We start from the raw sequence: 26,877 nt of genomic DNA, 5'->3' as shown, positions 1-26,877 counted from the left end.
CTGAGCCTCCAACAGTATCTGCTGCCTCAGCACTGTTCCTCCGACAGTGTCCACTCCCTCAGCACTGACCCTCCGACAGTACGGCGCTCCCTCAGCACTGACCCTCCGACAGTGCGGCACTCCCTCAGCACTGACCCACCGACAGTGCAGCACTCCCTCAGCACTGAACCTCCAACAGTGCCCACTCCCTCAGCACTGACCCTCTGACTGTGCCCACTCCCTCAGCACTGTCCCTCTGACAGTGTCCGCTCCCTCAGCACTGACCCTCCGACAGTGCGGCACTCCCTCAGCACTGACCCTCCGACAGTACGGCGCTCCCTCAGCACTGACCCTCCGACAGTGCGGCACTCCCTCAGCACTGACCCACCGACAGTGCAGCACTCCCTCAGCACTGAACCTCCAACAGTGCCCACTCCCTCAGCACTGACCCTCTGACTGTGCCCACTCCCTCAGCACTGTCCCTCTGACAGTGTCCGCTCCCTCAGCACTGACCCTCCGACAGTGCGGCGCTCCCTCAGCACTGACCCTACTACAGTGTCCACTCCCTCAGCGCTGACCCTCTGACAGTGTCCGCTCCCTCAGAACTGACCCTCCCACAGTGTCTGCTCCCTCAGCACTGACCCTCCGACAATGCGGCACTCCCTCAGCACTGACCCTCCAACAGTATCTGCTGCCTCAGCACTGTTCCTCCGACAGTGTCCACTCCCTCAGCACTGACCCTCCGACAGTGTCCGTTCCCTCAGCACTGACCCTCTGACAGTGTCCGCTCCCTCAGCTTGACCCTCTGACAGTGTCCGCTCCCTCAGCACTGAACCTCCGACTGTGCGGCGCTCAGTCAGCATTGTCCCTCTGACAGTGTCCGTTCCCTCAGCACTGACCTCCGACAGTGTCCGCTCCCTCAGCACTGACCCTCTGACAGTGCGGCGCTCCCTCAGCACTGACCCTTTGAGAGTGCCCACTCGCTCAGCACTGACCCTCCGATAGCGCCGACTCCCTCAGAGCTGACCCTCTGACAGTGCCCGCTCCCTAAACACTGACCATCCGACAGTGTCCGCTCCCTCAGCACTGACCCTCCGACAGTGCGGCACTCCCTCAGCACTGAGCCTCCGACAGTACGGCGCTCCCTCAGCACTGACCCTCTGACAGTGCCCACTCCCTCAGCACTGACCCACTGACAGTGCGGCACTCCCTCAGCACTGACCCTCCGACAGTACGGCGCTCCCTCAGCACTGACCCTCCGACAGTGCGGCACTCCCTCAGCACTGACCCTCCGACAGTACGGCGCTCCCTCAGCACTGACCCTCCGACAGTGCCCACTCCCTCAGCACTGACCCACTGACAGTGCAGCACTCCTTCAGCACTGACCCTCCAACAGTGCCCACTCCCTCAGCACTGACCCTCCGACAGTACGGCGCTCCCTCAGCACTGACCCTCCGACAGTGCGGCGCTCCCTCAGCACTGACCCTCCGACAGTGAAGCACTCCCTCAGCACTGACCCTCCGATAGTGCGGCGCTCCCTCAGCACTGTCCCTCCAACAGCGCAGCACTCCCTCAGCACTGACCCTCCGACAGTGCGGCACTCCCTCAGCACTGACCCACTGACAGTGCGGCACTCCCTCAGCACTGACCCTCCAGCAGAGCTGCACTCCATCCACACTGACCCTCCGACATTGTGGCACTCCCTCAGCACTGACCCTCCGATAGTGCGGCGCTCCCTCAGCACTGACCCTCGAACAGCGCAGCACTCCCTCAGCACTGACCCTCCGACAGTGCGGCACTCCCTCAGCACTGACCCACTGACAGTGCGGCACTCCCTCAGCACTGACCCTCCAGCAGAGCTGCACTCCATCCACACTGACCCTCCGACATTGTGGCACTCCCTCAGCACTGACCCTCTGACCGTGCCCACTCCCTCAGCACTGACCCACCAACAGTGCCCACTCCCTCAGCACTGACCCTCCGACAGTGCGGCACTCCCTCAGCACTGACCCTCCGACAGTGCCCACTCCCTCAGCGCTGACCCTCCGACAGTGCGGCACTCCCTCAGCGCTGACCCTCCGACAGTGCGACACTCCTTCAGCACCTACCCACTGACAGTGCGGCACTCCCTCAGCACTGACCCTCCAGCAGAGCTGCACTCCATCCACACTGACCCTCCGACATTGTGGCACTCCCTCAGCACTGACCCTCTGACCGTGCCCACTCCCTCAGCACTGACCCTCCGACAGTGCGGCACTCCCTCAGCACTGACCCACCGACAGTGCGGCACTCCATCCACACTGACCCTCCGACATTGTGGCACTCCCTCAGCACTGACCCTCTGACAGTGCGGCGCTCCCTGAGCACTGATCCTCCGACAGTGCCCGCTCCCTCAGCACTGATCCTCCGACAGTGCCCGCTCCCTCAGCACTGATCCTCCGACAGTGTCCGCTCCCTCAGCACTGACCCTCCGACAGTGTCTACTCCCTCAGCACTGACCCTCTGACAGTGCAGCGCTCCCTCAGCGCTGACCCTCCGACAGTGCGGCGCTCCCTCAGCGCTGACCATCTGACAGTGTCCGCTCCCTCGGCACTAACCCTCCGACAGTGCCCACTCCCTCAGCACTGACCCTTGGACAGCGCGGCACTCCCTCAGCACGGACCCTCCAACAATGACCACTCCCTCAGCACTGTCCCTCTGACAGTGTCCGCTCCATCAGCACTGACCCTCCGACAGTGCGGCGCTCCCTCAGCACTGACCCTCCGACAATGCGGCGCTCCCTCAGCACTGACCTTACGACAGTGTCCACTCCCTCAGCGCTGACCCTACGACAGTGTCCACTCCCTCAGCGCTGACCCTCTGACAGTGTCCGCTCCCTCAGCACTGACCCTCCCACAGTGTCCGCTCCCTCAGCACTGACCCTCCGACAGTGTCCGCTCCCTCAGCACTGACCCTCTGACAGTGCGGCACTCCCTCAGCACTGACCCTCTGACAGTGCCCACTCCCTCAGCACTGAACCTTTGACAGTGCGACACTCCCTCAGCACGAACCCTCCAACAGTGCCCACTCCCTCAGCACTGACCCTCCAACAGTGCCCACTCCCACAGCACTGACCCACTGACAGTGTGGCACTCCCTCAGCACTGACACACCGACAGTGCGGCACTCCCTCAGCATTGACCCTCTGGCGGTACAGTACTCCCTCAGCACTGTCCCTCTGACAGTGCCCACTCCCTCAGCACTGACCCTCCAACAGTGACCACTCCCTCAGCACTGTCCCTCTGACAGTGTACACTCCCTCAGCACTGACCCTCTGACAGTGCGGCACTCCCTCAGCACTGACCCTCTGACAGTGCGGCGCTCCCTCAGCACTGACCCTCTGACAATGCGGCGCTCCCTCAGCACTGACCCTCCGACAGTGTCCGCTCCATCAGCACTGTCCCTCTGACAGTGTCCGCTCCCTCAGCACTGACCCTCCGACAGTGCGGCACTCCCTCAGCACTGACCCTCCGACAGTGTCCGCTCCCTCAGCACTGAAACTCCGACAGTGTCCACTCCCTCAGCACTGACCCTCCGACAGTGTTCGGTCCCTCAGCACTGACCCTCTGACAGTGCGACACTCCCTCAGCACTGACCCTCTGACAGTGCCCGCTCCCTCAGCACTGACCCTCCGACAGTGCCCGCTCCCTCAGCACTGACCCTCCGAAAGTGCCCGCTCCCTCAGCACTGACCCTCCGACAGTGTCCACTCCCTCAGCACTGACCCTCCGACAGCGCGGCACTCCCTCAGTGCTAACCCTCCGACAGTGCCCATTCCCTCAGCGCTGACCCTCCGAGAGTGCGGCGCTCCCTCAGCACTGACCCTCCGACAGTGCCCATTCCCTCAGCACTGACCCTTCGACAGTGCGGTGCTCCCTCAGCACTGACCGTCCGACTGTGCGGCACTCCCTCAGCACTGACCCTCTGACAGTGTCCACTCCCTCAGCACTGACCCTCCGACAGTGCCCATTCCCTCAGCACTGACCCTTCGACAGTGCGGTGCTCCCTCAGCACTGACCCTCGGACTGTGCGGCACTCCCTCAGTACTGACCCTCTGACAGTGCCCACTCCCTCAGCACTGACCCTCCGACAGTGCCCACTCTCTCAGCACTGACCCTCCGACAGTGCCCACTCCGTCAGCGCTGACCCTCTGACAGTGTCCGCTCCCTTAGCAATGACCCTCAGACTGTGCCCACTCCCTGAGCACTGACCCTCCGACAGTGCCCACTCCCTCAGCACTGACCCTCCGACAGTGCCCACTCCCTCAGCACTGACCCTCCGACAGTGCCCACTCCCTCAGCACTGACCCTCCGACAGTGCCCACTCCCTGAGCACTGACCCTCTGACAGTGCCCACTCCCTGAGCACTGACCCTCCGACAGTGCCCACCCACTGAGCACTGACCCTCCGACAGTGCCCACTCCCTCAGCACTGACCCTCCGACAGTGCCCACTCCCTCAGCACTGACCCTCCGACAGTGTCCGCTCCCTCAGCACTGACCCTGCGACAGTGCCCACTCCCTCAGCACTGACACTCCGACAGTGCCCACTCCCTCAGCACTGACCCTCCGACAGTGCCCACTCCCTCAGCACTGACCCTGCGACAGTGCCCACTCCCTCAGCACTGACCCTCCGACAGTGCAGCGCTCCCTCAGCACTGACCCTGCGACAGTGCCCACTCCCTCAGCACTGACCCTCCAACAGTGCCCACTCCCTCAGCACTGACCCTCCCACAGTGCCCGCTCCCTCAGCACTGACCCTCCGACAGTGCCCGCTCCCTCAGCACTGACCCTCCAACAGTGCCCACTCCCTCAGCACTGACCCTCCGTCAGTGCCCGCTCCCTCAGCACTGACCCTCCGACAGTGCCCGCTCCCTCAGCACTGACCCTCCGACAGTGCCTACTCCCTCAGCACTGACCCTCCGACAGTGCCCACTCCCTGAGCACTGACCCTCCGACAGTGCCCACTCCCTCAGCACTGACCCTCCGACAGTGCCCACTCCCTCAGCACTGACCCTCCGACAGTGCCCACTCCCTCAGCACTGACCCTCCGACAGTGTCCGCTCCCTGAGCACTGACCCTCCGACAGTGCCCACTCCCTCAGCACTGACCCTGCGACAGTGTCCGCTCCCTCAGCACTGACCCTCCGACCGTGCCCGCTCCCTCAGCACTGACCCTCCGACAGTGCCCGCTCCCTCAGCACTGACCCTCCGACAGTGCCCGCTCCCTCTGCACTGACCCTCCAACAGTCCCCGCTCCCTCAGCGCTGACCCTCCGACAGTGCCCACTCCCTCAGCACTGTCCCTCCGACCGAGCCAACAACAGTTACTAGCAGTAGTGGGCCACTTGGTCCTTCCAGCTTCCCCTGCCATTCAATATGATCTTGGCTGATCATCCAACTCTGTCTCCTTTTCCTGCTGCACCATTTTATCCTGCTACCCTTGTGAACTAAAGTCCTACAGCGTGGGGGCAGGTCTTTGGGCGCAAACCTGCCCAACCTTTGAAAACATTAAGTGTTTTGGCCTCAACTGCTTTCTCTGGCAGAGAATTCCACAGGCTCACCTGTCTCTCGGTGAAGAAATCTCTCCCCATCTCAGACCTAAAAGGCCTACTCTATGTCATTACAATGTGACTTTTGGCACCGCACAGTCCCGTCTTCGGGAACACCCTAGCTTTCTGAGAAGAGCATTGGAAATGCAGTTCTGGGGTTATTCCTTTTCCTGGCCTGAGGCCTGAGCCCATGACTGTCAGACCCAGATAGAAGGGTTACCTAAAGGGGTACGGCTGGCACCTAGGTGCTCATACTCTTGACTAACTTTAACCCTCTGTTATATTTTGGTGAAATAGAACCTCATGCATCATAGTGGACTCCTCCTGTGCCAGAATAGCTGTTCAGCAAGCTGTTCCCCAATGAGTTTTCACATCTGTTGTAACAAGCAGCTATGATTGCTTTTCTGAGCGATGCGGACCTGTACGCAGAGAGGGACTGATCGCAGTGTGTCCCTGAGATCTTGCAGTTCTCCTGCAGGTAAAAGGTCACTCAGTTTAACCGGTTGGCCAAGGTCTCGATTTGAATTTGGTTGACAATATTATACAGCTGCAAGTCTTTTCCAAGTCTATCATTGCTTATTTATGTAGAAAATGGGAGGGGAGAGGAAATACCTGTGGCTTTTTTGTAATTATATGCATCAGTTTAAAATAGAGCCCGTACACATTGGTCAACGCCCAGCAGTCAGTGCGGCTGTGGTCCCTCCTCAGTGAGTCCACAAGTGGCTAACGCTCCAGTTACTGTCAGGCTACACACAGTGATGTTTGCACTCAGTACTGAGGTAGTAACTGTTACACCATTATCCTCCACACTCAATTACTGAGAAACTCACCGACAAACACAGGAAAATGCGAAAAATGTGAAGCATTTACGAGATTGAAAGCAGGTTTATAAACTACAATGATAGTGGAGTTAAATACCAGAGGTGGAGCGAGTGAGGGTGAGGGTGAGGGTGAACACGGGAGGTGGAGGGAGTGAGAGTGAGGGAGTTAGGGAGTGAGGGTGAGGGACTGAGGGTGAGGGTGAAGACTGGAGGTGGAGTGAGGGAGAGTGAGGGTGAACACAGGAGGTGGAGCGAGTGAGGGTGAGGGAGTGAGGGTGAGGGACTGAGGGTGAGGGTGAACACGGGAGGTGGAGTGAGTGAGGGTGAGGGTGAGGGTGAACATGGGAGGTGGAGGGAGTGAGGGTGAGGGTGAACACAGGAGGTGGAGTGAGTGAGGGTGAGGGAGTGAGGGTGAGGGTGAACACGAGAGGTGGAGAGAGTGAGGGTGAGGGAGTGAAGGTGAGGGTGAACACAGGAGGTGGAGGGAGTGGGGTGAGGGAGTGAGGGTGGAGGAAGTGAGGGTGAGGGAGTGAGGGTGAGGGTGAACATGGGAGGTGGAGGGAGTGAGGGTGAGGGAGTGAGGGTGAGGGTGAACACGGGAGGTTGAGTAAGTGAGGGTGAGGGAGTGAGGGTGAGGGTGAACACGGGAGGTTGAGTAAGTGAGGGTGAGGGAGTGAGGGTGAGGGTGAGGGTGAACACGAGAGGTGGAGGGAGTGAGGGTGAGAGAGTGAAGGTGAGGGTGAACACAGGAGGTGGATGGAGTGGGGTGAGGGAGTGAGGGTGGAGGGAGTGAGGGTGAGGGAGTGAGGGTGAGGGAGTGAGGGTGAGGGTGAACACGAGAGGTGGAGGGAGTAAGGGTGAGAGAGTGAAGGTGAGGGTGAACACAGGGGGTGAAGGGAGTGAGGGTGAGGTAGTGAGGGTGAGGGAGTGAGGGTGAGGGTGAACACGAGAGGTGGAGGGAGTAAGGGTGAGAGAGTGAAGGTGAGGGTGAACACAGGGGGTGAAGGGAGTGAGGGTGAGGTAGTGAGGGTGGAGGGAGTGAGGGTGTATACCGGAGGTGGAGGGAGTGAGGGTGAGAGTGAACATGGAGGTGGAGTGAGGGACGGTGAGGGGGTGAGGGTGAGGGTGAACATGGGGGTGGTGGAGTGAGTGAGGGTGAGGTGGGTCTGTGTGAAAATGGATACTGAAATTTCAATTTTCCCCACTTTATTGAGAGGAATTCTCAATGAAAACGCAGCAGCAGTTTAAAATGACCTGACTCTTTGCAGTTCTCTCGCAGGTGGAGAAACGCTGTGAAAATTAGCGCAGCAAAGATTTCAGTGACTCCATGGAAGAGGGTGACTGGAGAGAAAGAGAGTGATGATGAAAGTTTCACACTTGCCTGTATCTGCTTTGGGCCAATGTGGAATTTGTTGAGGACATTGCTGAGGAACCTCTGTACCTCGTACCACGGGTAGATACTGTTTGACCCATCCAACAGAATGACAATGTCCATGGACATCCCACAGTCTGAAACAAAGGCAGAGCCCGGTACAGAGATACAGATAAAGCAATAAGACAGGAAGCAAGCTGAAATTCCAGCATATCCCTGAACTCACAGATCTTGCTCTGGAATCTAGAGGGTGATATCTTAAAACATCACAATTCACACCATGTGTCACGTTAAAACTGCTTGAATGAAGGGTTGTATTGACAGAGTGTTTTTCATGGCCTTGCATCATGAGGTCCTCTTCTGATGCTTAGTCACTATCAGCATGTTAGAAACACAGCAGCCAATGTGCACACAGTAAGATCCCACAATTAATAACATGGCCTGTTCTTCTGTTATTTCAATGACGTTAATCAAACGTTAAAGATTGGCCAGACCAGCTCAGAAACTCCCTTGTTCTAACTCAAAATAGTGCCATGGGATCTCTTCCATTCACTGAAGAGGTAGGTGGAAGATTGGTTTCAAGTCTCATCCATAACACTAAAACATTGTCGGGCTTGGGTGAAATATTGAAGGATCTGGAGTGGGACTTGAACCTACAACCTTCTGACTGAGAAGCAAGGTCCCCGCTTATATCTAGTGGCAATGGGAACAATGCCCGAAGAGAAAGAGAGATATCTGGCCGAGGCACCAGAGGGTGGGATGGAGGTGTATGTAACAATTGCCCCTCCACTTCCTCTTCACCAACTAGGACAGATTCCACCTCAATGTCCCAATTACTGCACCCAACTTTGAAAGAAAAACTCTTGTAAAGAAAGCCCAGAGCAAAGAAGCTTAATCCTGACCACGTGGTGTTTGGTGTTTTACACAACACCTCGATGCAGTCAGGGAATGGTCTGTTCCTTGTGGTGAGTGGAAGGCCCTTCATCTCTGACCAGAGCTAGGACGGGCGCTGCGAGGACACTGCTCATACAGTGGGGCACTGTGAGGACACTGCTCATACAGTGGGGCACTGCGAGGTCACTGCTCATACAGTGGGGCACTGTGAGGACACTGCGCATACAGTGGGACACTGTGAGGACACTGCGCATACAGTGGGGCACTGCGAGGACACTGCTCATACAGTGGGGCACTGCGAGGACACTGCTCATACAGTGGGGCACTGTGAGGACACTGCTCATACAGTGGGGCACTGTGAGGACACTGCGCATACAGTGGGGCACTGTGAGGACACTGCGCATACAGTGGGGCACTGTGAGGACACTGCGCATACAGTGGGGTACTGTGAGCACACTGCTCATACAGTGGGGCACTGTGAGGACACTGCTCATACAGTGGGACACTGTGAGTACACTGCTCATACAGTGGGACACTGTGAGGAAACTGCTCATACAGTGGGACACTGTGAGGACACTGCTCATACAGTGGGACACTGTGAGGACACTGCGCATACAGTGGGACAGTGTGAGGACACTGCGCATACAGTGGGGCACTGCGAGGACACTGCTCATACAGTGGGACAGTGTGAGGACACTGCGCATACAGTGGGGTACTGTGAGCACACTGCTCATACAGTGGGGCACTGCGAGGACACTGCGCATACAGTGGGGCACTGTGAGGACACTGCTCATACAGTGGGACACTGGGAGGACACTGCGCATACAGTGGGACACTGTGAGGACACTGCTCATACAGTGGGGCACTGTGAGGACACTGCTCATACAGTGGGGCACTGTGAGGACACTGCGCATACAGTGGGACACTGTGAGGACACTGCTCATACAGTGGGGCACTGTGAGGACACTGCTCATACAGTGGAACACTGTGAGTACACTGCTCATACAGTGGGACACTGTGAGGAAACTGCTCATACAGTGGGACACTGTGAGGACACTGCTCATACAGTGGGGCACTGCGAGGACACTGCGCATACAGTGGGGCACTGTGAGGACACTACTCATACAGTGGGACACTGTGAGGACACTGCGCATACAGTGGGACACTGTGAGGACACTGCTCATACAGTGGGGCACTGCGAGGACACTGCGCATACAGTGGGACACTGTGAGGACACTACTCATACAGTGGGACACTGTGAGGACACTGCTCATACAGTGGGACACTGTGAGGACACTGCTCATACAGTGAGGCACTGCGAGGACACTACTCATACAGTGGGGCACTGCGAGGACACTGCGCATACAGTGGGGCACTGTGAGGACACTGTTAATACAGTGGGACACTGTGAGGACACTGCTCATACAGTGGGGCACTGTGAGGACACTGCTCATACAGTGGGGCACTGCGAGGACACTGCTCATACAGTGGGGCACTGTGAGGACACTGCTCATACAGTGGGACACTGTGAGGACACTGCGCATACAGTGGGACACTGTGAGGACACTACTCATACAGTGGGACACTGTGAGGACACTGCTCATACAGTGGGACACTGCGAGGACACTGCGCATACAGTGGGGCACTGTGAGGACACTACTCATACAGTGGGACACTGTGAGGACACTGCTCATACAGTGGGGCACTGCGAGGACACTGCGCATACAGTGGGGCACTGTGAGGACACTACTCATACAGTGGGACACTGTGAGGACACTACTCATACAGTGGGGCACTGCGAGGACACTGTTAATACAGTGAGACACTGTGAGGACACTGCTCATACAGTGGGACACTGCGAGGACACTGCTCATACAGTGGGGCACTGGGAGGACACTGCTCATACAGTGGGACACTGTGAGGACACTGCTCATACAGTGGGGCACTGCGAGGACACTGCTCATACAGTGGGGCACTGCGAGGACACTGCTCATACAGTGGGACACTGTGAGGACACTGCTCATACAGTGGGGCACTGTGAGGACACTGCTCATACAGTGGGGCACTGCGACGACACTGCTCATACAGTGGGGCACTGCGAGGACACTGCTCATACAGTGGGACACTGTGAGGACACTGCTCATACAGTGGGGCACTGTGAGGACACTGCTCATACAGTGGGACACTGTGAGGACACTGCTCATACAGTGGGGCACTGCGAGGACACTGCTCATACAGTGGGGCACTGCGAGGACACTGCTCATACAGTGGGACACTGTGAGGACACTGCTCATACAGTGGGACACTGTGAGGACACTGCTCATACAGTGGGGCACTGTGAGGACACTGCTCATACAGTGGGGCACTGCGAGGACACTGCTAATACAGTGGGGCACTGCGAGGACACTGCTCATACAGTGGGACACTGTGAGGACACTGCTCGTACAGTGGGACACTGTGAGGGCACTGCTCATACAGTGGGGCACTGCGAGGACACTGCTCATACAGTGGGGCGCTGTGAGGACACTACTCATACAGTGGGGCACTGTGAGGACACTGCTCATACAGTGGGGCGCTGTGAGAACACTGCTCATACAGTGGGGCACTGCGAGGACACTACTCATACAGTGGGGCACTGTGAGGACACTGCTCATACAGTGGGACACTGTGAGGACACTGCTCATACAGTGGGACACTGCGTGTGCACTGCTCATACAGTGGGGCACTGCGAGGACACTGCGCATACAGTGGGGCACTGCGAGGACACTGCTCATACAGTGGGGCACTGTGAGGACAGTGCTCATACAGTGGGGCACTGTGAGGACACTGCTCATACAGTGGGGCACTGTGAGGACACTGCTCATACAGTGGGACACTGCGAGGATACTGCTCATACAGTGGGACACTGTGAGGACACTGCTCATACAGTGGGGCACTGCGAGGACACTGCTAATACAGTGGGACACTGCGAGGACACTGCTAATACAGTGGGACATTGTGAGGACACTGCTCATACAGTGGGGCACTGCGAGGACACTGCTCATACAGTGGGACACTGTGAGGACACTGCTCATACAGTGGGACACTGTGAGGACACTGCTCATACAGTGGGACACTGTGAGAACACTGCTCATACAGTGGGACACTGCGAGGTCACTGCTCATACAGTGGGACACTGTGAGGACACTGCTCATACAGTGGGACACTGTGAGGACACTGCTCATACAATGGGGCACTGTGAGGACACTGCTTATACAGTGGCACACAGTGAGGACAGTGCTCATACAGTGGGACACTGTGAGGACACTGCTCATACAGTGGGACACTGTGAGGACACTGCTCATACAGTGGGACACTGCGAGTACACTGCTCATACAGTGGGGCACTGTGAGGACACTGCTCATACAGTGGGACACTGCGAGGACACTGCTCATACAGTGGGACACTGCGAGGACACTGCTCATATAGTGGGGCACTGCGAGGACACTGCTCATACAGTGGGACACTGCGAGGACACTGCTCATACAGTGGGACACTGTGAGGACACTGCTAATACAGTGGGACACTGCGAAGACACTGCTAATACAGTTTGACACTGCGACGACACTGCTAATACAGTGGGACACTGTGAGGACACTGCTCATACAGTGGGACACTGTGAGGACACTGCTAATACAGTGGGAAACTGCGAGGACACTGCTAATACAGTTTGACACTGCGACGACACTGCTAATACAGTGGGGCACTGCGAGGACACTGCTCATACAGTTTGACACTGCGACGACACTGCTCATACAGTGGGACACTGTGAGGACACTGCTAATACAGTGGGACACTGCGAGGACACTGCTCATACAGTGGGGCACTGCGAGTACACTGCTCATACAGTGGGACACTGTGAGGACACTGCTAATACAGTGGGACACTGTGAGGACACTGCTCATACAGTGGGGCACTGCGAGGACACTGCTCATACAGTGGGACACTGTGAGGACACTGCTCATACAGTGGGACACTGTGAGGACACTGCTCATACAGTGGGACACTGTGAGGACACTGCTCATACAGTGGGGCACTGTGAGGACACTGCTCATACAGTGGGACACTGTGAGGACACTGCTCATACAGTGGGACACTGTGAGGACACTGCTCATACAGTGGGGCACTGTGAGGACACTGCTCATACAGTGGGACACTGCGAGGACACTGCTAATACAGTTTGACACTGCGACGACACTGCTAATACAGTGGGACACTGTGAGGACACTGCGAATACAGTTTGACACTGCGACAACACTGCTCATACAGTGGGACACTGTGAGGACACTGCTAATACAGTGGGACACTGCGAGGACACTGCTCATACAGTGGGGCACTGCGAGTACACTGCTCATACAGTGGGGCACTGTGAGGACACTGCTCATACAGTGGGACACTGTGAGGACACTGCTAATACAGTTTGACACTGCGACGACACTGCTCATACAGTGGGGCACTGCGAGGACACTGCTCATACAGTGGGGCACTGCGAGGACACTGCTCATACAGTGGGACACTGTGAGGACACTGCTCATACAGTGGGACACTGTGAGGACACTGCTCATACAGTGGGGCACTGCGAGGACACTGCTCATACAGTGGGGCACTGTGAGGACACTGCTCATACAGTGGGACACTGCGAGGACACTGCGCATACAGTGGGACACTGTGAGGACACTGCTCATACAGTGGGACACTGTGAGGACACTGCTCATACAGTGGGGCACTGCGAGGACACTGCTCATACAGTGGGACACTGTGAGGACACTGCTAATACAGTGTGACACTGCGACGACACTGCTAATACAGTGGGGCACTGTGAGGACACTGCTAATACAGTGGGACACTGTGAGGACACTGCTCATACAGTGGGACACTGTGAGGACACTGCTCATACAGTGGGACACTGTGAGGACACTGCTCATACAGTGGGGCACTGTGAGGACACTGCTCATACAGTGGGGCACTGTGAGGACACTGCTCATACAGTGGGACACTGTGAGGACACTGCTAATACAGTGGGACACTGTGAGGACATTGCTAATACAGTGGGGCACTGCGAGGACACTGCTAATACAGTTTGACACTGCGACGACACTGCTAATACAGTGGGACACTGTGAGCACACTGCTAATACAGTTTGACACTGCGACGACACTGCTAATACAGTGGGACACTGTGAGCACACTGCTAATACAGTTTGACACTGCGACGACACTGCTAATACAGTGGGACACTGTGAGCACACTGCTAATACAGTTTGACACTGCCACGACACTGCTAATACAGTGGGACACTGTGAGCACACTGCTAATACAGTTTGACACTGCGACGACACTGCTAATACAGTGGGACACTGTGAGGACACTGCTCATACAGTGGGGCACTGCGACGACACTGCTAATACAGTGGGACACTGTGAGGACACTGCTAATACAGTTTGACACTGCGACGACACTGCTCATACAGTGGGGCACTGCGAGGACACTGCTCATACAGTGGGACACTGCGAGTACACTGCTCATACAGTGGGGCACTGTGAGGACACTGCTAATACAGTGGGACACTGTGAGGACACTGCTCATACAGTGGGACACTGTGAGGACACTGCTAATATAGTGGGACACGGCGAGGACACTGCTCATACAGTTTGATACTGCGACGACACTGCTCATACAGTGGGACACTGCGAGTACACTGCTCATACAGTGGGACACTGTGAGGACACTGCTAATACAGTGGGGCACTGCGACGACACTGCTAATACAGTTTGACACTGCGACGACACTGCTAATACAGTGGGGCACTGTGAGGACACTGCTCATACAGTGGGACACTGTGAGGACACTGCTCATACAGTGGGACACTTTGAGGACACTGCTCATACAGTGGGACACTGTGAGGACACTGCTCATACAGTGGGACACTGTGAGGACACTGCTCATACAGTGGGACACTGTGAGGACACTGCTCATACAGTGGGACACTGCGAGGACACTGCTCATACAGTGGGGCACTGCGAGGACACTGCTCATACAGTGGGGCACTGCGAGGACACTGCTCATACAGTGGGACACTGCGAGGACACTACTCATACAGTGGGGCACAGCGAGGACACTGCTAATACAGTGGGGCACTGCGAGTACACTGCTCATACAGTGGGACACTGCGAGTACACTGCTCATACAGTGGGGCACTGTGAGGACACTGCTCATACAGTGGGACACTGCGAGGACACTGCTCATACAGTGGGACACTGTGAGGACACTACTCATATAGTCGGGCACTGCGAGGACACTGCTCATACAGTGGGACACTGTGAGGACACTGCTCATACAGTGGGGCACTGGGAGGACACTGCTCATACAGTGGGACACTGTGAGGACACTGCTAATACAGTGGGACACTGTGAGGACACTGCTCATACAGTGGGACACTGCGAGGACACTGCTCATACAGTGAGGCACTGTGAGGACACTGCTCATACAGTGGGGCACTGCGAGGACACTGCTCATACAGTGGGACACTGCGAGGTCACTGCTCATACAGTGAAGCACTGCGAGGACACTTCTCATACAGTGGGGCACTGCGAGGACACTGCTCATACAGTGGGACACTGTGAGGACACTGCTAATACAGTTTGACACTGCGACGACACTGCTAATACAGTGGGGCACTGTGAGGACACTGCTCATACAGTGGGACACTGTGAGGACACTGCTCATACAGTGGGACACTGTGAGGACACTGCTCATACAGTGGGACACTGTGAGGACACTGCTCATACAGTGGGGCACTGCGGGTACACTGCTCATACAGTGGGACACTGCGAGTACACTGCTCATACAGTGGGGCACTGTGAGGACACTGCTCATACAGTGGGACACTGCGAGGACACTGCTCATACAGTGGGACACTGTGAGGACACTACTCATATAGTGGGGCACTGCGAGGACACTGCTCATACAGTGGGACACTGTGAGGACACTGCTCATACAGTGGGGCACTGGGAGGACACTGCTCATACAGTGGGACACTGTGAGGACACTGCTCATACAGTGAGGCACTGTGAGGACACTGCTCATACAGTGGGACATCGCGAGGTCACTGCTCATACAGTGAGGCACTGCGAGGACACTGCTCATACAGTGGGGCACTGCGAGGACACTGCTCATACAGTGGGACACTGCGAGGTCACTGCTCATACAGTGAGGCACTGTGAGGACACTGCTCATACAGTGGGGCACTGCGAGGACACTGGTCATACAGTGGGACACTGTGAGGACACTGCTCATACAGTGGGACACTGCGAGGACACTGCTCATACAGTGGGACACTGTGAGGACACTGCTAATACAGTGGGGCACTGTGAGGACACTGCTCATACAGTGGGACACTGTGAGGACACTGCTCATACAGTGGGACACTGTGAGGACACTGCTCATACAGTGGAACACTGTGAGGACACTGCTCATACAGTGGGGCACTGCGGATACACTGCTCATACAGTGGGACACTGCGAGTACACTGCTCATACAGTGGGGCACTGTGAGGACACTGCTCATACAGTGGGACACTGCGAGGACACTGCTCATACAGTGGGACACTGCGAGGACACTGCTCATATAGTGGGGCACTGCGAGGACACTGCTCATACAGTGGGACACTGCGAGGACACTGCTCATACAGTGGGACACTGTGAGGACACTGCTAATACAGTGGGACACTGCGAAGACACTGCTAATACAGTTTGACACTGCGACGACACTGCTAATACAGTGGGACACTGTGAGGACACTGCTCATACAGTGGGACACTGTGAGGACACTGCTAATACAGTGGGAAACTGCGAGGACACTGCTAATACAGTTTGACACTGCGACGACACTGCTAATACAGTGGGGCACTGCGAGGACACTGCTCATACAGTTTGACACTGCGACGACACTGCTCATACAGTGGGACACTGTGAGGACACTGCTAATACAGTGGGACACTGCGAGGACACTGCTCATACAGTGGGGCACTGCGAGTACACTGCTCATACAGTGGGACACTGTGAGGACACTGCTCATACAGTGGGACACTGTGAGGACACTGCTCATACAGTGGGGCACTGCGAGGACACTGCTCATACAGTGGGACACTGTGAGGACACTGCTCATACAGTGGGACACTGTGAGGACACTGCTCATACAGTGGGGCACTGTGAGGACACTGCTCATACAGTGGGACACTGTGAGGACACTGCTCATACAGTGGGACACTGTGAGGACACTGCTCATACAGTGGGGCACTGTGAGGACACTGCTCATACAGTGGGACACTGCGAGGACACTGCTAATACAGTTTGACACTGCGACGACACTGCTAATACAGTGGGACACTGTGAGGACACTGCGAATACAGTTTGACACTGCGACGACACTGCTCATACAGTGGGACACTGTGAGGACACTGCTAATACAGTGGGACACTGCGAGGACACTGCTCATACAGTGGGGCACTGCGAGTACACTGCTCATACAGTGGGGCACTGTGAGGACACTGCTCATACAGTGGGACACTGTGAGGACACTGCTAATACAGTTTGACACTGCGATGACACTGCTCATACAGTGGGGCACTGCGAGGACACTGCTCATACAGTGGGGCACTGCGAGGACACTGCTCATACAGTGGGACACTGTGAGGACACTGCTCATACAGTGGGACACTGTGAGGACACTGCTCATACAGTGGGACACTGTGAGGACACTGCTCATACAGTGGGGCACTGCGAGGACACTGCTCATACAGTGGGACACTGTGAGGACACTGCTAATACAGTTTGACACTGCGACGACACTGCTAATACAGTGGGGCACTGTGAGGACACTGCTAATACAGTGGGACACTGTGAGGACACTGCTCATACAGTGGGACACTGTGAGGACACTGCTCATACAGTGGGACACTGTGAGGACACTGCTCATACAGTGGGGCACTGTGAGGACACTGCTAATACAGTGGGACACTGTGAGGACACTGCTAATACAGTGGGGCACTGCGAGGACACTGCTAATACAGTTTGACACTGCGACGACACTGCTAATACAGTGGGACACTGTGAGGACACTGCTCATACAGTGGGGCACTGTGAGGACACTGCTAATACAGTGGGGCACTGTGAGGACACTGCTCATACAGTGGGGCACTGCGACGACACTGCTAATACAGTGGGACACTGTGAGCACACTGCTAATACAGTTTGACACTGCGACGACACTGCTAATACAGTGGGACACTGTGAGCACACTGCTAATACAGTTTGACACTGCGACGACACTGCTAATACAGTGGGACACTGTGAGCACACTGCTAATACAGTTTGACACTGCCACGACACTGCTAATACAGTGGGACACTGTGAGCACACTGCTAATACAGTTTGACACTGCGACGACACTGCTAATACAGTGGGACACTGTGAGCACACTGCTAATACAGTTTGACACTGCGACGACACTGCTAATACAGTGGGACACTGTGAGCACACTGCTAATACAGTTTGACACTGCCACGACACTGCTAATACAGTGGGACACTGTGAGCACACTGCTAATACAGTTTGACACTGCGACGACACTGCTAATACAGTGGGACACTGTGAGGACACTGCTCATACAGTGGGGCACTGCGACGACACTGCTAATACAGTGGGACACTGTGAGGACAATGCTAATACAGTTTGACACTGCGACGACACTGCTCATACAGTGGGGCACTGCGAGGACACTGCTCATACAGTGGGACACTGCGAGTACACTGCTCATACAGTGGGGCACTGTGAGGACACTGCTAATACAGTGGGACACTGTGAGGACACTGCTCATACAGTGGGACACTGTGAGGACACTGCTAATATAGTGGGACACGGCGAGGACACTGCTCATACAGTTTGATACTGCGACGACACTGCTCATACAGTGGGACACTGCGAGTACACTGCTCATACAGTGGGACACTGTGAGGACACTGCTAATACAGTGGGGCACTGCGACGACACTGCTAATACAGTTTGACACTGCAACGACACTGCTAATACAGTGGGGCACTGTGAGGACACTGCTCATACAGTGGGACACTGTGAGGACACTGCTCATACAGTGGGACACTTTGAGGACACTGCTCATACAGTGGGACACTGTGAGGACACTGCTCATACAGTGGGACACTGTGAGGACACTGCTCATACAGTGGGACACTGTGAGGACACTGCTCATACAGTGGGACACTGCGAGGACACTGCTCATACAGTGGGGCACTGCGACGACACTGCTCATACAGTGGGACACTGCGAGGACACTGCTCATACAGTGGGGCACTGCGAGGACACTGCTCATACAGTGGGGCACTGCGAGGACACTGCTCATACAGTGGGACACTGCGAGGACACTACTCATACAGTGGGGCACAGCGAGGACACTGCTAATACAGTGGGGCACTGCGAGTACACTGCTCATACAGTGGGACACTGCGAGTACACTGCTCATACAGTGGGGCACTGTGAGGACACTGCTCATACAGTGGGACACTGCGAGGACACTGCTCATACAGTGGGACACTGTGAGGACACTACTCATATAGTCGGGCACTGCGAGGACACTGCTCATACAGTGGGACACTGTGAGGACACTGCTCATACAGTGGGGCACTGGGAGGACACTGCTCATACAGTGGGACACTGTGAGGACACTGCTAATACAGTGGGACACTGTGAGGACACTGCTCATACAGTGGGACACTGCGAGGACACTGCTCATACAGTGGGGCACTGTGAGTACACTGCTCATACAGTGGGGCACTGCGAGGACACTGCTCATACAGTGGGACACTGCGAGGTCACTGCTCATACAGTGAGGCACTGCGAGGACACTGCTCATACAGTGGGGCACTGCGAGGACACTGCTCATACAGTGGGACACTGTGAGGACACTGCTAATACAGTTTGACACTGCGACGACACTGCTAATACAGTGGGGCACTGTGAGGACACTGCTCATACAGTGGGACACTGTGAGGACACTGCTCATACAGTGGGACACTGTGAGGACACTGCTCATACAGTGGGACACTGTGAGGACACTGCTCATACAGTGGGACACTGCGAGTACACTGCTCATACAGTGGGGCACTGCGAGGACACTGCTCATACAGTGGGACACTGCGAGGACACTGCTCATACAGTGGGACACTGCGATGACACTGCTCATACAGTGGGACACTGTGAGGACACTGCTCATACAGTGGGGCACTGGGAGGACACTGCTCATACAGTGGGACACTGTGAGGACACTGCTCATACAGTGGGACACTGCGAGGACACTGCTCATACAGTGGGACACTGTGAGGACACTGCTCATACAGTGGGACACTGTGAGGACACTGCTCATACAGTGGGACACTGCGTGTGCACTGCTCATACAGTGGGACACTGTGAGGACACTGCTCATACAGTGGGGCACTGGGAGGACACTGCTCATACAGTGGGACACTGTGAGGACACTGCTCATACAGTGGGACACTGCGAGGACACTGCTCATACAGTGGGACACTGCGAGGACACTGCTCATATAGTGGGGCACTGCGAGGACACTGCTCATACAGTGGGACACTGCGAGGACACTGCTCATACAGTGGGACACTGTGAGGACACTGCTAATACAGTGGGACACTGCGAAGACACTGCTAATACAGTTTGACACTGCGACGACACTGCTAATACAGTGGGACACTGTGAGGACACTGCTCATACAGTGGGACACTGTGAGGACACTGCTAATACAGTGGGAAACTGCGAGGACACTGCTAATACAGTTTGACACTGCGACGACACTGCTAATACAGTGGGGCACTGCGAGGACACTGCTCATACAGTTTGACACTGCGACGACACTGCTCATACAGTGGGACACTGTGAGGACACTGCTAATACAGTGGGACACTGCGAGGACACTGCTCATACAGTGGGGCACTGCGAGTACACTGCTCATACAGTGGGACACTGTGAGGACACTGCTAATACAGTGGGACACTGTGAGGACACTGCTCATACAGTGGGGCACTGCGAGGACACTGCTCATACAGTGGGACACTGTGAGGACACTGCTCATACAGTGGGACACTGTGAGGACACTGCTCATACAGTGGGACACTGTGAGGACACTGCTCATACAGTGGGGCACTGTGAGGACACTGCTGATACAGTGGGACACTGTGAGGACACTGCTCATACAGTGGGACACTGTGAGGACACTGCTCATACAGTGGGGCACTGTGAGGACACTGCTCATACAGTGGGACACTGCGAGGACACTGCTAATACAGTTTGACACTGCGACGACACTGCTAATACAGTGGGACACTGTGAGGACACTGCGAATACAGTTTGACACTGCGACGACACTGCTCATACAGTGGGACACTGTGAGGACACTGCTAATACAGTGGGACACTGCGAGGACACTGCTCATACAGTGGGGCACTGCGAGTACACTGCTCATACAGTGGGGCACTGTGAGGACACTGCTCATACAGTGGGACACTGTGAGGACACTGCTAATACAGTTTGACACTGCGACGACACTGCTCATACAGTGGGACACTGTGAGGACACTGCTCATACAGTGGGGCACTGCGAGGACACTGCTCATACAGTGGGGCACTGCGAGGACACTGCTCATACAGTGGGACACTGTGAGGACACTGCTCATACAGTGGGACACTGTGAGGACACTGCTCATACAGTGGGACACTGTGAGGACACTGCTCATACAGTGGGGCACTGCGAGGACACTGCTCATACAGTGGGACACTGTGAGGACACTGCTAATACAGTGGGACACTGTGAGGACACTGCTCATACAGTGGGGCACTGTGAGGACACTACTCATACAGTGGGACACTGTGAGGACACTGCTCATACAGTGGGACACTGTGAGGACACTGCTCATACAGTGGGGCACTGTGAGGACACTACTCATACAGTGGGACACTGTGAGGACACTGCTCACACAGTGGGGCACTGTGAGGACACTACTCATACAGTGGGGCACTGCGAGTACACTGCTCATACAGTGGGGCACTGCGAGTACACTGCTCATACAGTGGGGCACTGTGAGGACACTGCTCATACAGTGGGACACTGTGAGGACACTGCTCATACAGTGGGACACTGCGAGGACACTGCTAATACAGTTTGACACTGCGACGACACTGCTAATACAGTGGGGCACTGCGAGGACACTGCTCATACAGTGGGGCACTGCGAGGACACTGCTCATATAGTGGGACACTGTGAGGACACTGCTCATACAGTGGGACACTGTGAGGACACTGCTCATACAGTGGGGCACTGCGAGGACACTGCTAATACAGTTTGACACTGCGACGACACTGCTAATACAGTGGGGCACTGTGAGGACACTGCTCATATAGTGGGGCACTGTGAGGACACTGCTAATACAGTGGGGCACTGCGAGGACACCACTCATACAGTGGGGCACTGTGAGGACACTGCTCATACAGTGGGGCACTGTGAGGACACTGCTAATACAGTGGGGCACTGCGAGGACACTACTCATACAGTGGGGCACTGCGAGTACACTGCGCATACAGTGCGACACTGCGAGGACACTACTCATACAGTGGGACACTGTGAGGACACTACTCATACAGTGGGACACTGTGAGGACACTGCTCATACAGTGGGGCACTGTGAGGACACTGCTAATACAGTGGGACGCTGTGAGGACACTGCGCATACAGTGGGACACTGTGAGGACACTGCTCATACAGTGGGGCACTGCGAGGACACTGCTAATACAGTGGGGCACTGTGAGGACACTGCTCATACAGTGGGACACTGCGAGGACACTGCTCATACAGTGGGGCACTGCGAGGACACTGCTAATACAGTGGGACACTGTGAGGACACTACTCATACAGTGGGACACTGTGAGGACACTGTTCATACAGTGGGGCACTGCGAGGACACTGCTAATACAGTGGGACACTGTGAGGACACTGCTCATACAGTGGGACACTGCGAGGACACTGCTCATACAGTGGGACACTGCGAGGACACTACTCATACAGTGGGACACTGTGAGGACACTGCTCATACAGTGGGGCACTGTGAGGACACTGCTCATATAGTGGGACACTGTGAGGACACTGCTCATACAGTGGGACACTGCGAGGACACTGCTAATACAGTGGGGCACTGTGAGGACACTGCTAATACAGTGGGACACTGTGAGGACACTGCTCATACAGTGGGACACTGCGAGGACACTGCTCATACAGTGGGGCACTGTGAGTACACTGCTCATACAGTGGGACACTGTGAGGACACTGCTAATACAGTGGGACACTGTGAGGACACTGCTCATACAGTGGGACACTGCGAGGACACTGCTAATACAGTGGGGCACTGTGAGGACACTGCTCATACAGTGGGACACTGTGAGGACACTGCTCATACAGTGGGACACTGTGAGGACACTGCTCATACAGTGGGGCACTGTGAGGACACTGCTCATACAGTGGGGCACTGTGAGGACACTGCTAATACAGTTTGACACTGCGACGACACTGCTAATACAGTGGGGCACTGTGAGGACACTGCTCATACAGTGGGGCACTGTGAGGACACTGTTAATACAGTGGGACACTGCGAGGACACTGCTCATACAGTGGGGCACTGCGAGGACACTGCTCATACAGTGGGACACTGTGAGGACACTGCTCATACAGTGGGGTACTGTGAGGACACTGCTCATACAGTGGGACACTGTGAGGACACTGCGCATATAGTGGGGCACTGCGAGGACACTGCTCATACAGTGGGACACTGTGAGGACACTGCGCATACAGTGGGACACTGTGAGGACACTGCTTATACAGTGGGACACTGTGAGGACACTGCTCATACAGTGGGACACTGTGAGGACACTGCTCATACAGTGGGACACTGCGAGTACACTGTTCATACAGTGGGACACTGTGAGCACACTGCTCATACAGTGGGACACTGCGAGTACACTGCTCATACAGTGGGGCACTGCGAGTACACTGTTCATACAGTGGGACACTGAGTACACTGCTAATACAGTGGGACACTGTGAGCACATTACTCGTACCTTGTGCGGTGGGTGCAGTGATTCCCGACGGCTGGAACGTGGAGCTGATGTTTGTACAGATACCAGTATTGTAGATGGAACTTCCGCACTTCTGCGACCAGAGGGGAGCACACACCTGGAAGCAGATGTCGAGAATACATGGGTTACTGTGTTCAGTTTCTGTCTCCACTTTGTAAACCAACAGAGAGCGTGCAAAACAGGTCGGAGCAGGTGGTGATGACCGGCATGTATTAACATGGATAAAGGATCGGTTAGCCCTCAGGTTGGCAACCTGTACCTAGTGAAGGTCACTGGAATGAGTTCTGTGCCCTCAACAATTTACTATCGACATCCATATCACTGATTTGGTTGAGGGGACTCAATGTATGGATGCTAGATTTTCCAATGATCCTAATCTATTAAGGAAAATACATTGCCAAGAGGAGGTAAAGGGTCTGCAAAGGTTCAAGTTAAGTGACTGAGCAAAATATTGGCAGATGGATATAATGCGGTAGCTGTGGAGTTGCCAAACAAAGAGACCTCGGGGTTGAGCTGCATAGTTCTTTGAAAGTGGAGTTGCAGGTAGACTGGGTGTTGAAGCAGGTATTTAGCACATTTGCTGCCATTGGTCAGAACATTGAGTACAGGAGTTGGGGCATATGACATGGATGTACAGGACATTGGTGAGGCCACTTTTAGAATACTCCATACAATTATGGTTCCCCTTCTTTAGGAAGGATCCTGTTGAACCTGAGAGGGTACAGAAAAGATTCACAAGGATGTTGCCAGGATTGGAGGATTTGAATTTTGGGGAGAGGCTGAATAGGCTGATTTTTACACTAAAGCTTTGGAGGTTGAGGGGGGACCTTACAAAGGTTTATAAAATCATGAAGGGCATGCAGAGGGTTAATAGCCAAGGTCTTTTTCCTAGGGTGGGGAAGGTCAAAACCAGAGGGCATAGGTTTAAGGTGAGAGGAGACAGATTAAAAAGGGAACTAAGGTACGTGTACAGAACGAGCTGCCAAAGGAAGTGGTGGAGCCGGGTATAATAACAACATTTAAAGGCATCTGGATGCGTATATGAAAAAGAAGGGTTTAGAGGGATATGGGCCAAATACAGGGTCAGGTTGGGATGTCTTGTCTGTTTGAACAAGTTGGACCGAAGGGTCTGTTTCCATACTGTATGACTATTTAAATGGAGAAAGATTCCAGGATTTGGTGGTAGAGAGAGAATAGATTTCCTGGGACATTAACCACGGGAACTGAGTATGCAGGTACAACACGTGATTAGGAATTTGTCATTTAAGCAAAATGGGAATAAAAGTCAGGATTATTACTACAGCTGGACAAGGCATGGGTGCGATAATATCTGGAGTATGGTGTACTGTTATGGTCTCCTTATTTGATTAAAGATACAATTATGTTAGAAGCAGTTCATTCCCAGTATGAATGGTATACCTTATTGAGAAAGGTTGAACAAGATGGATCTTTATTCATTGGAGTTTAGATGAATGATTTTATAGAAGAACCTGAGGGGATTTGATAAGGTAAAATAACTCAAAGCAAACATACTCCCGCTGTCTTCAGAAAGAAAATGGATTTCACTCTGCTATGGTTGACATTTTTAAAAATCATTTTCCAATCACTAAAATTATTCTTGAAGACAAAAAGATTAAAGCGTAGAATGCTCCAAAGTCTGCTGTCTTGCCACGTGTGACCGAGTCACTTATCACACACAGTCATCTCTGGAGTTTTAGCAGTCACAGCTTGCTCAGGAAATACAATACCAAGAATTCCTTCAAACAATTTTTCACAAGATCAAACCGGTTTTGCCTTTAACTCAACAATGAGATGTTTTATTCAGCCATGGGAGAGTTTAATTGAGCAACACATCCTCACAGGTGTTGTGTTCCCAACTACTTCCAGATACCAGAGCACGCTCCAAACAGCAGAATAAGCAGCTATCAAGTCAATTTCTAAAAAGGCTTGTTTAAAAGCATCTCCAATAACCACAGTGAATTTTCAAAACTTCTTTAAAGAAACCACTCCAGGTGTTTCAACAAAATTTGAAATAAATCCAGTTTTCTACAATCCTTCAATCTGAAGTCCTCCAAGTAATACTAAATATGAATTGTCTTACAAAATACAAAATAAAAAGGGGAGGTCACAGAGAGATCTTTCTGCAGAAAAGATGACTGGAACCTGCAAGTGCAGCTCATACCAGCTGTGTCTCATCACAGTAACTCACCACAATTTGGGGTGGTACAGTGATTTGCACTGCTACCTCACAACACCAGGGATCTGGGTTCGATTCCACCCTTGGGTGGCTGTCTGTGTAGAGTTTACACATTCTCCCTGTGTTTGCGTGGGTTTCCTCTCCCAATCCAAAGATGTGCAGGTGAGATGGATTGGCCATGGGAAATGGAGGGATGAAGGGATAGGGTGGGCCTGGGGATCATGCTCTTTGGAAGGTTGGTGTGGACTCGATGGACTGAATGGCCTGCTTCCACACTCTCAGGATTCTATGATAACTCAGCTGTCCTGCCCATTCTGGTCTCTCCTCCCCTGAGCTTTATCAACGCCAGTGGAACACAACACAAGAAACAATTCAGGGGACAGCGGGGATGAGGGGTCTGATCTCTTCTGCAATAAATCTTAAAACTGAACAGTATCCCAGCAGTGAATATTGCTAAATGCTGGCTATGAGATCAGTGGTGACTGTGAGTGGCACTATCACAGGCCTCCTCCTAACCTCACACAAGGTCCAGGAAACAGTGTCAAATTACAGGCATCGTGACATGCAGCTGCTTAGAGGGGAGAAAGGAACATATCAGAGAAACAAGTAGGTGGGAAAGAAAGACCTTCCTTATCACACAGTCATAGAACAATGAGCATTACAGCACAGTACAGGCCCTTCAGTCCTCAATGTTGCACCAAACTTTGAACCCATCTAACGTACACTATTTCATTCTCATCCATATGTCTTTCCAATGCTCATTTAAATGCCCTTGAAGTTGGCCAGTC

The 26,877-nt window shown here is 54.3% G+C and overlaps 1 protein-coding gene across 1 annotated transcript in view; it reads right to left on the bottom strand.

Annotated features, from left to right (window-relative positions):
* LOC148135288 (integrin alpha-10-like) overlaps positions 1-26,877 on the bottom strand; it is a 94,954-nt gene that overhangs the window by 26,803 nt on the left and 41,274 nt on the right. Inside the window, exons 5-6 of the mRNA XM_087985098.1 lie at positions 23,875-23,989; positions 7,766-7,893 (exon numbers count right to left, since the gene is read on the bottom strand). Coding sequence (XP_087841224.1) covers positions 7,766-7,893; positions 23,875-23,989 — 243 coding nt within the window. The remainder of the gene's footprint in view (positions 1-7,765; positions 7,894-23,874; positions 23,990-26,877) is intronic.

Source organism: Chiloscyllium plagiosum, unplaced genomic scaffold, assembly GCF_037043375.1.
Source record: "Chiloscyllium plagiosum isolate Xiang-an unplaced genomic scaffold, Cpla_swu_hap1 HiC_scaffold_50, whole genome shotgun sequence".
In the NCBI taxonomy this organism is placed as follows: domain Eukaryota; kingdom Metazoa; phylum Chordata; class Chondrichthyes; order Orectolobiformes; family Hemiscylliidae; genus Chiloscyllium; species Chiloscyllium plagiosum.
Note: the sequence above shows the minus strand (reverse complement) of the source record. Positions and strands in the feature narration are given on the sequence as shown.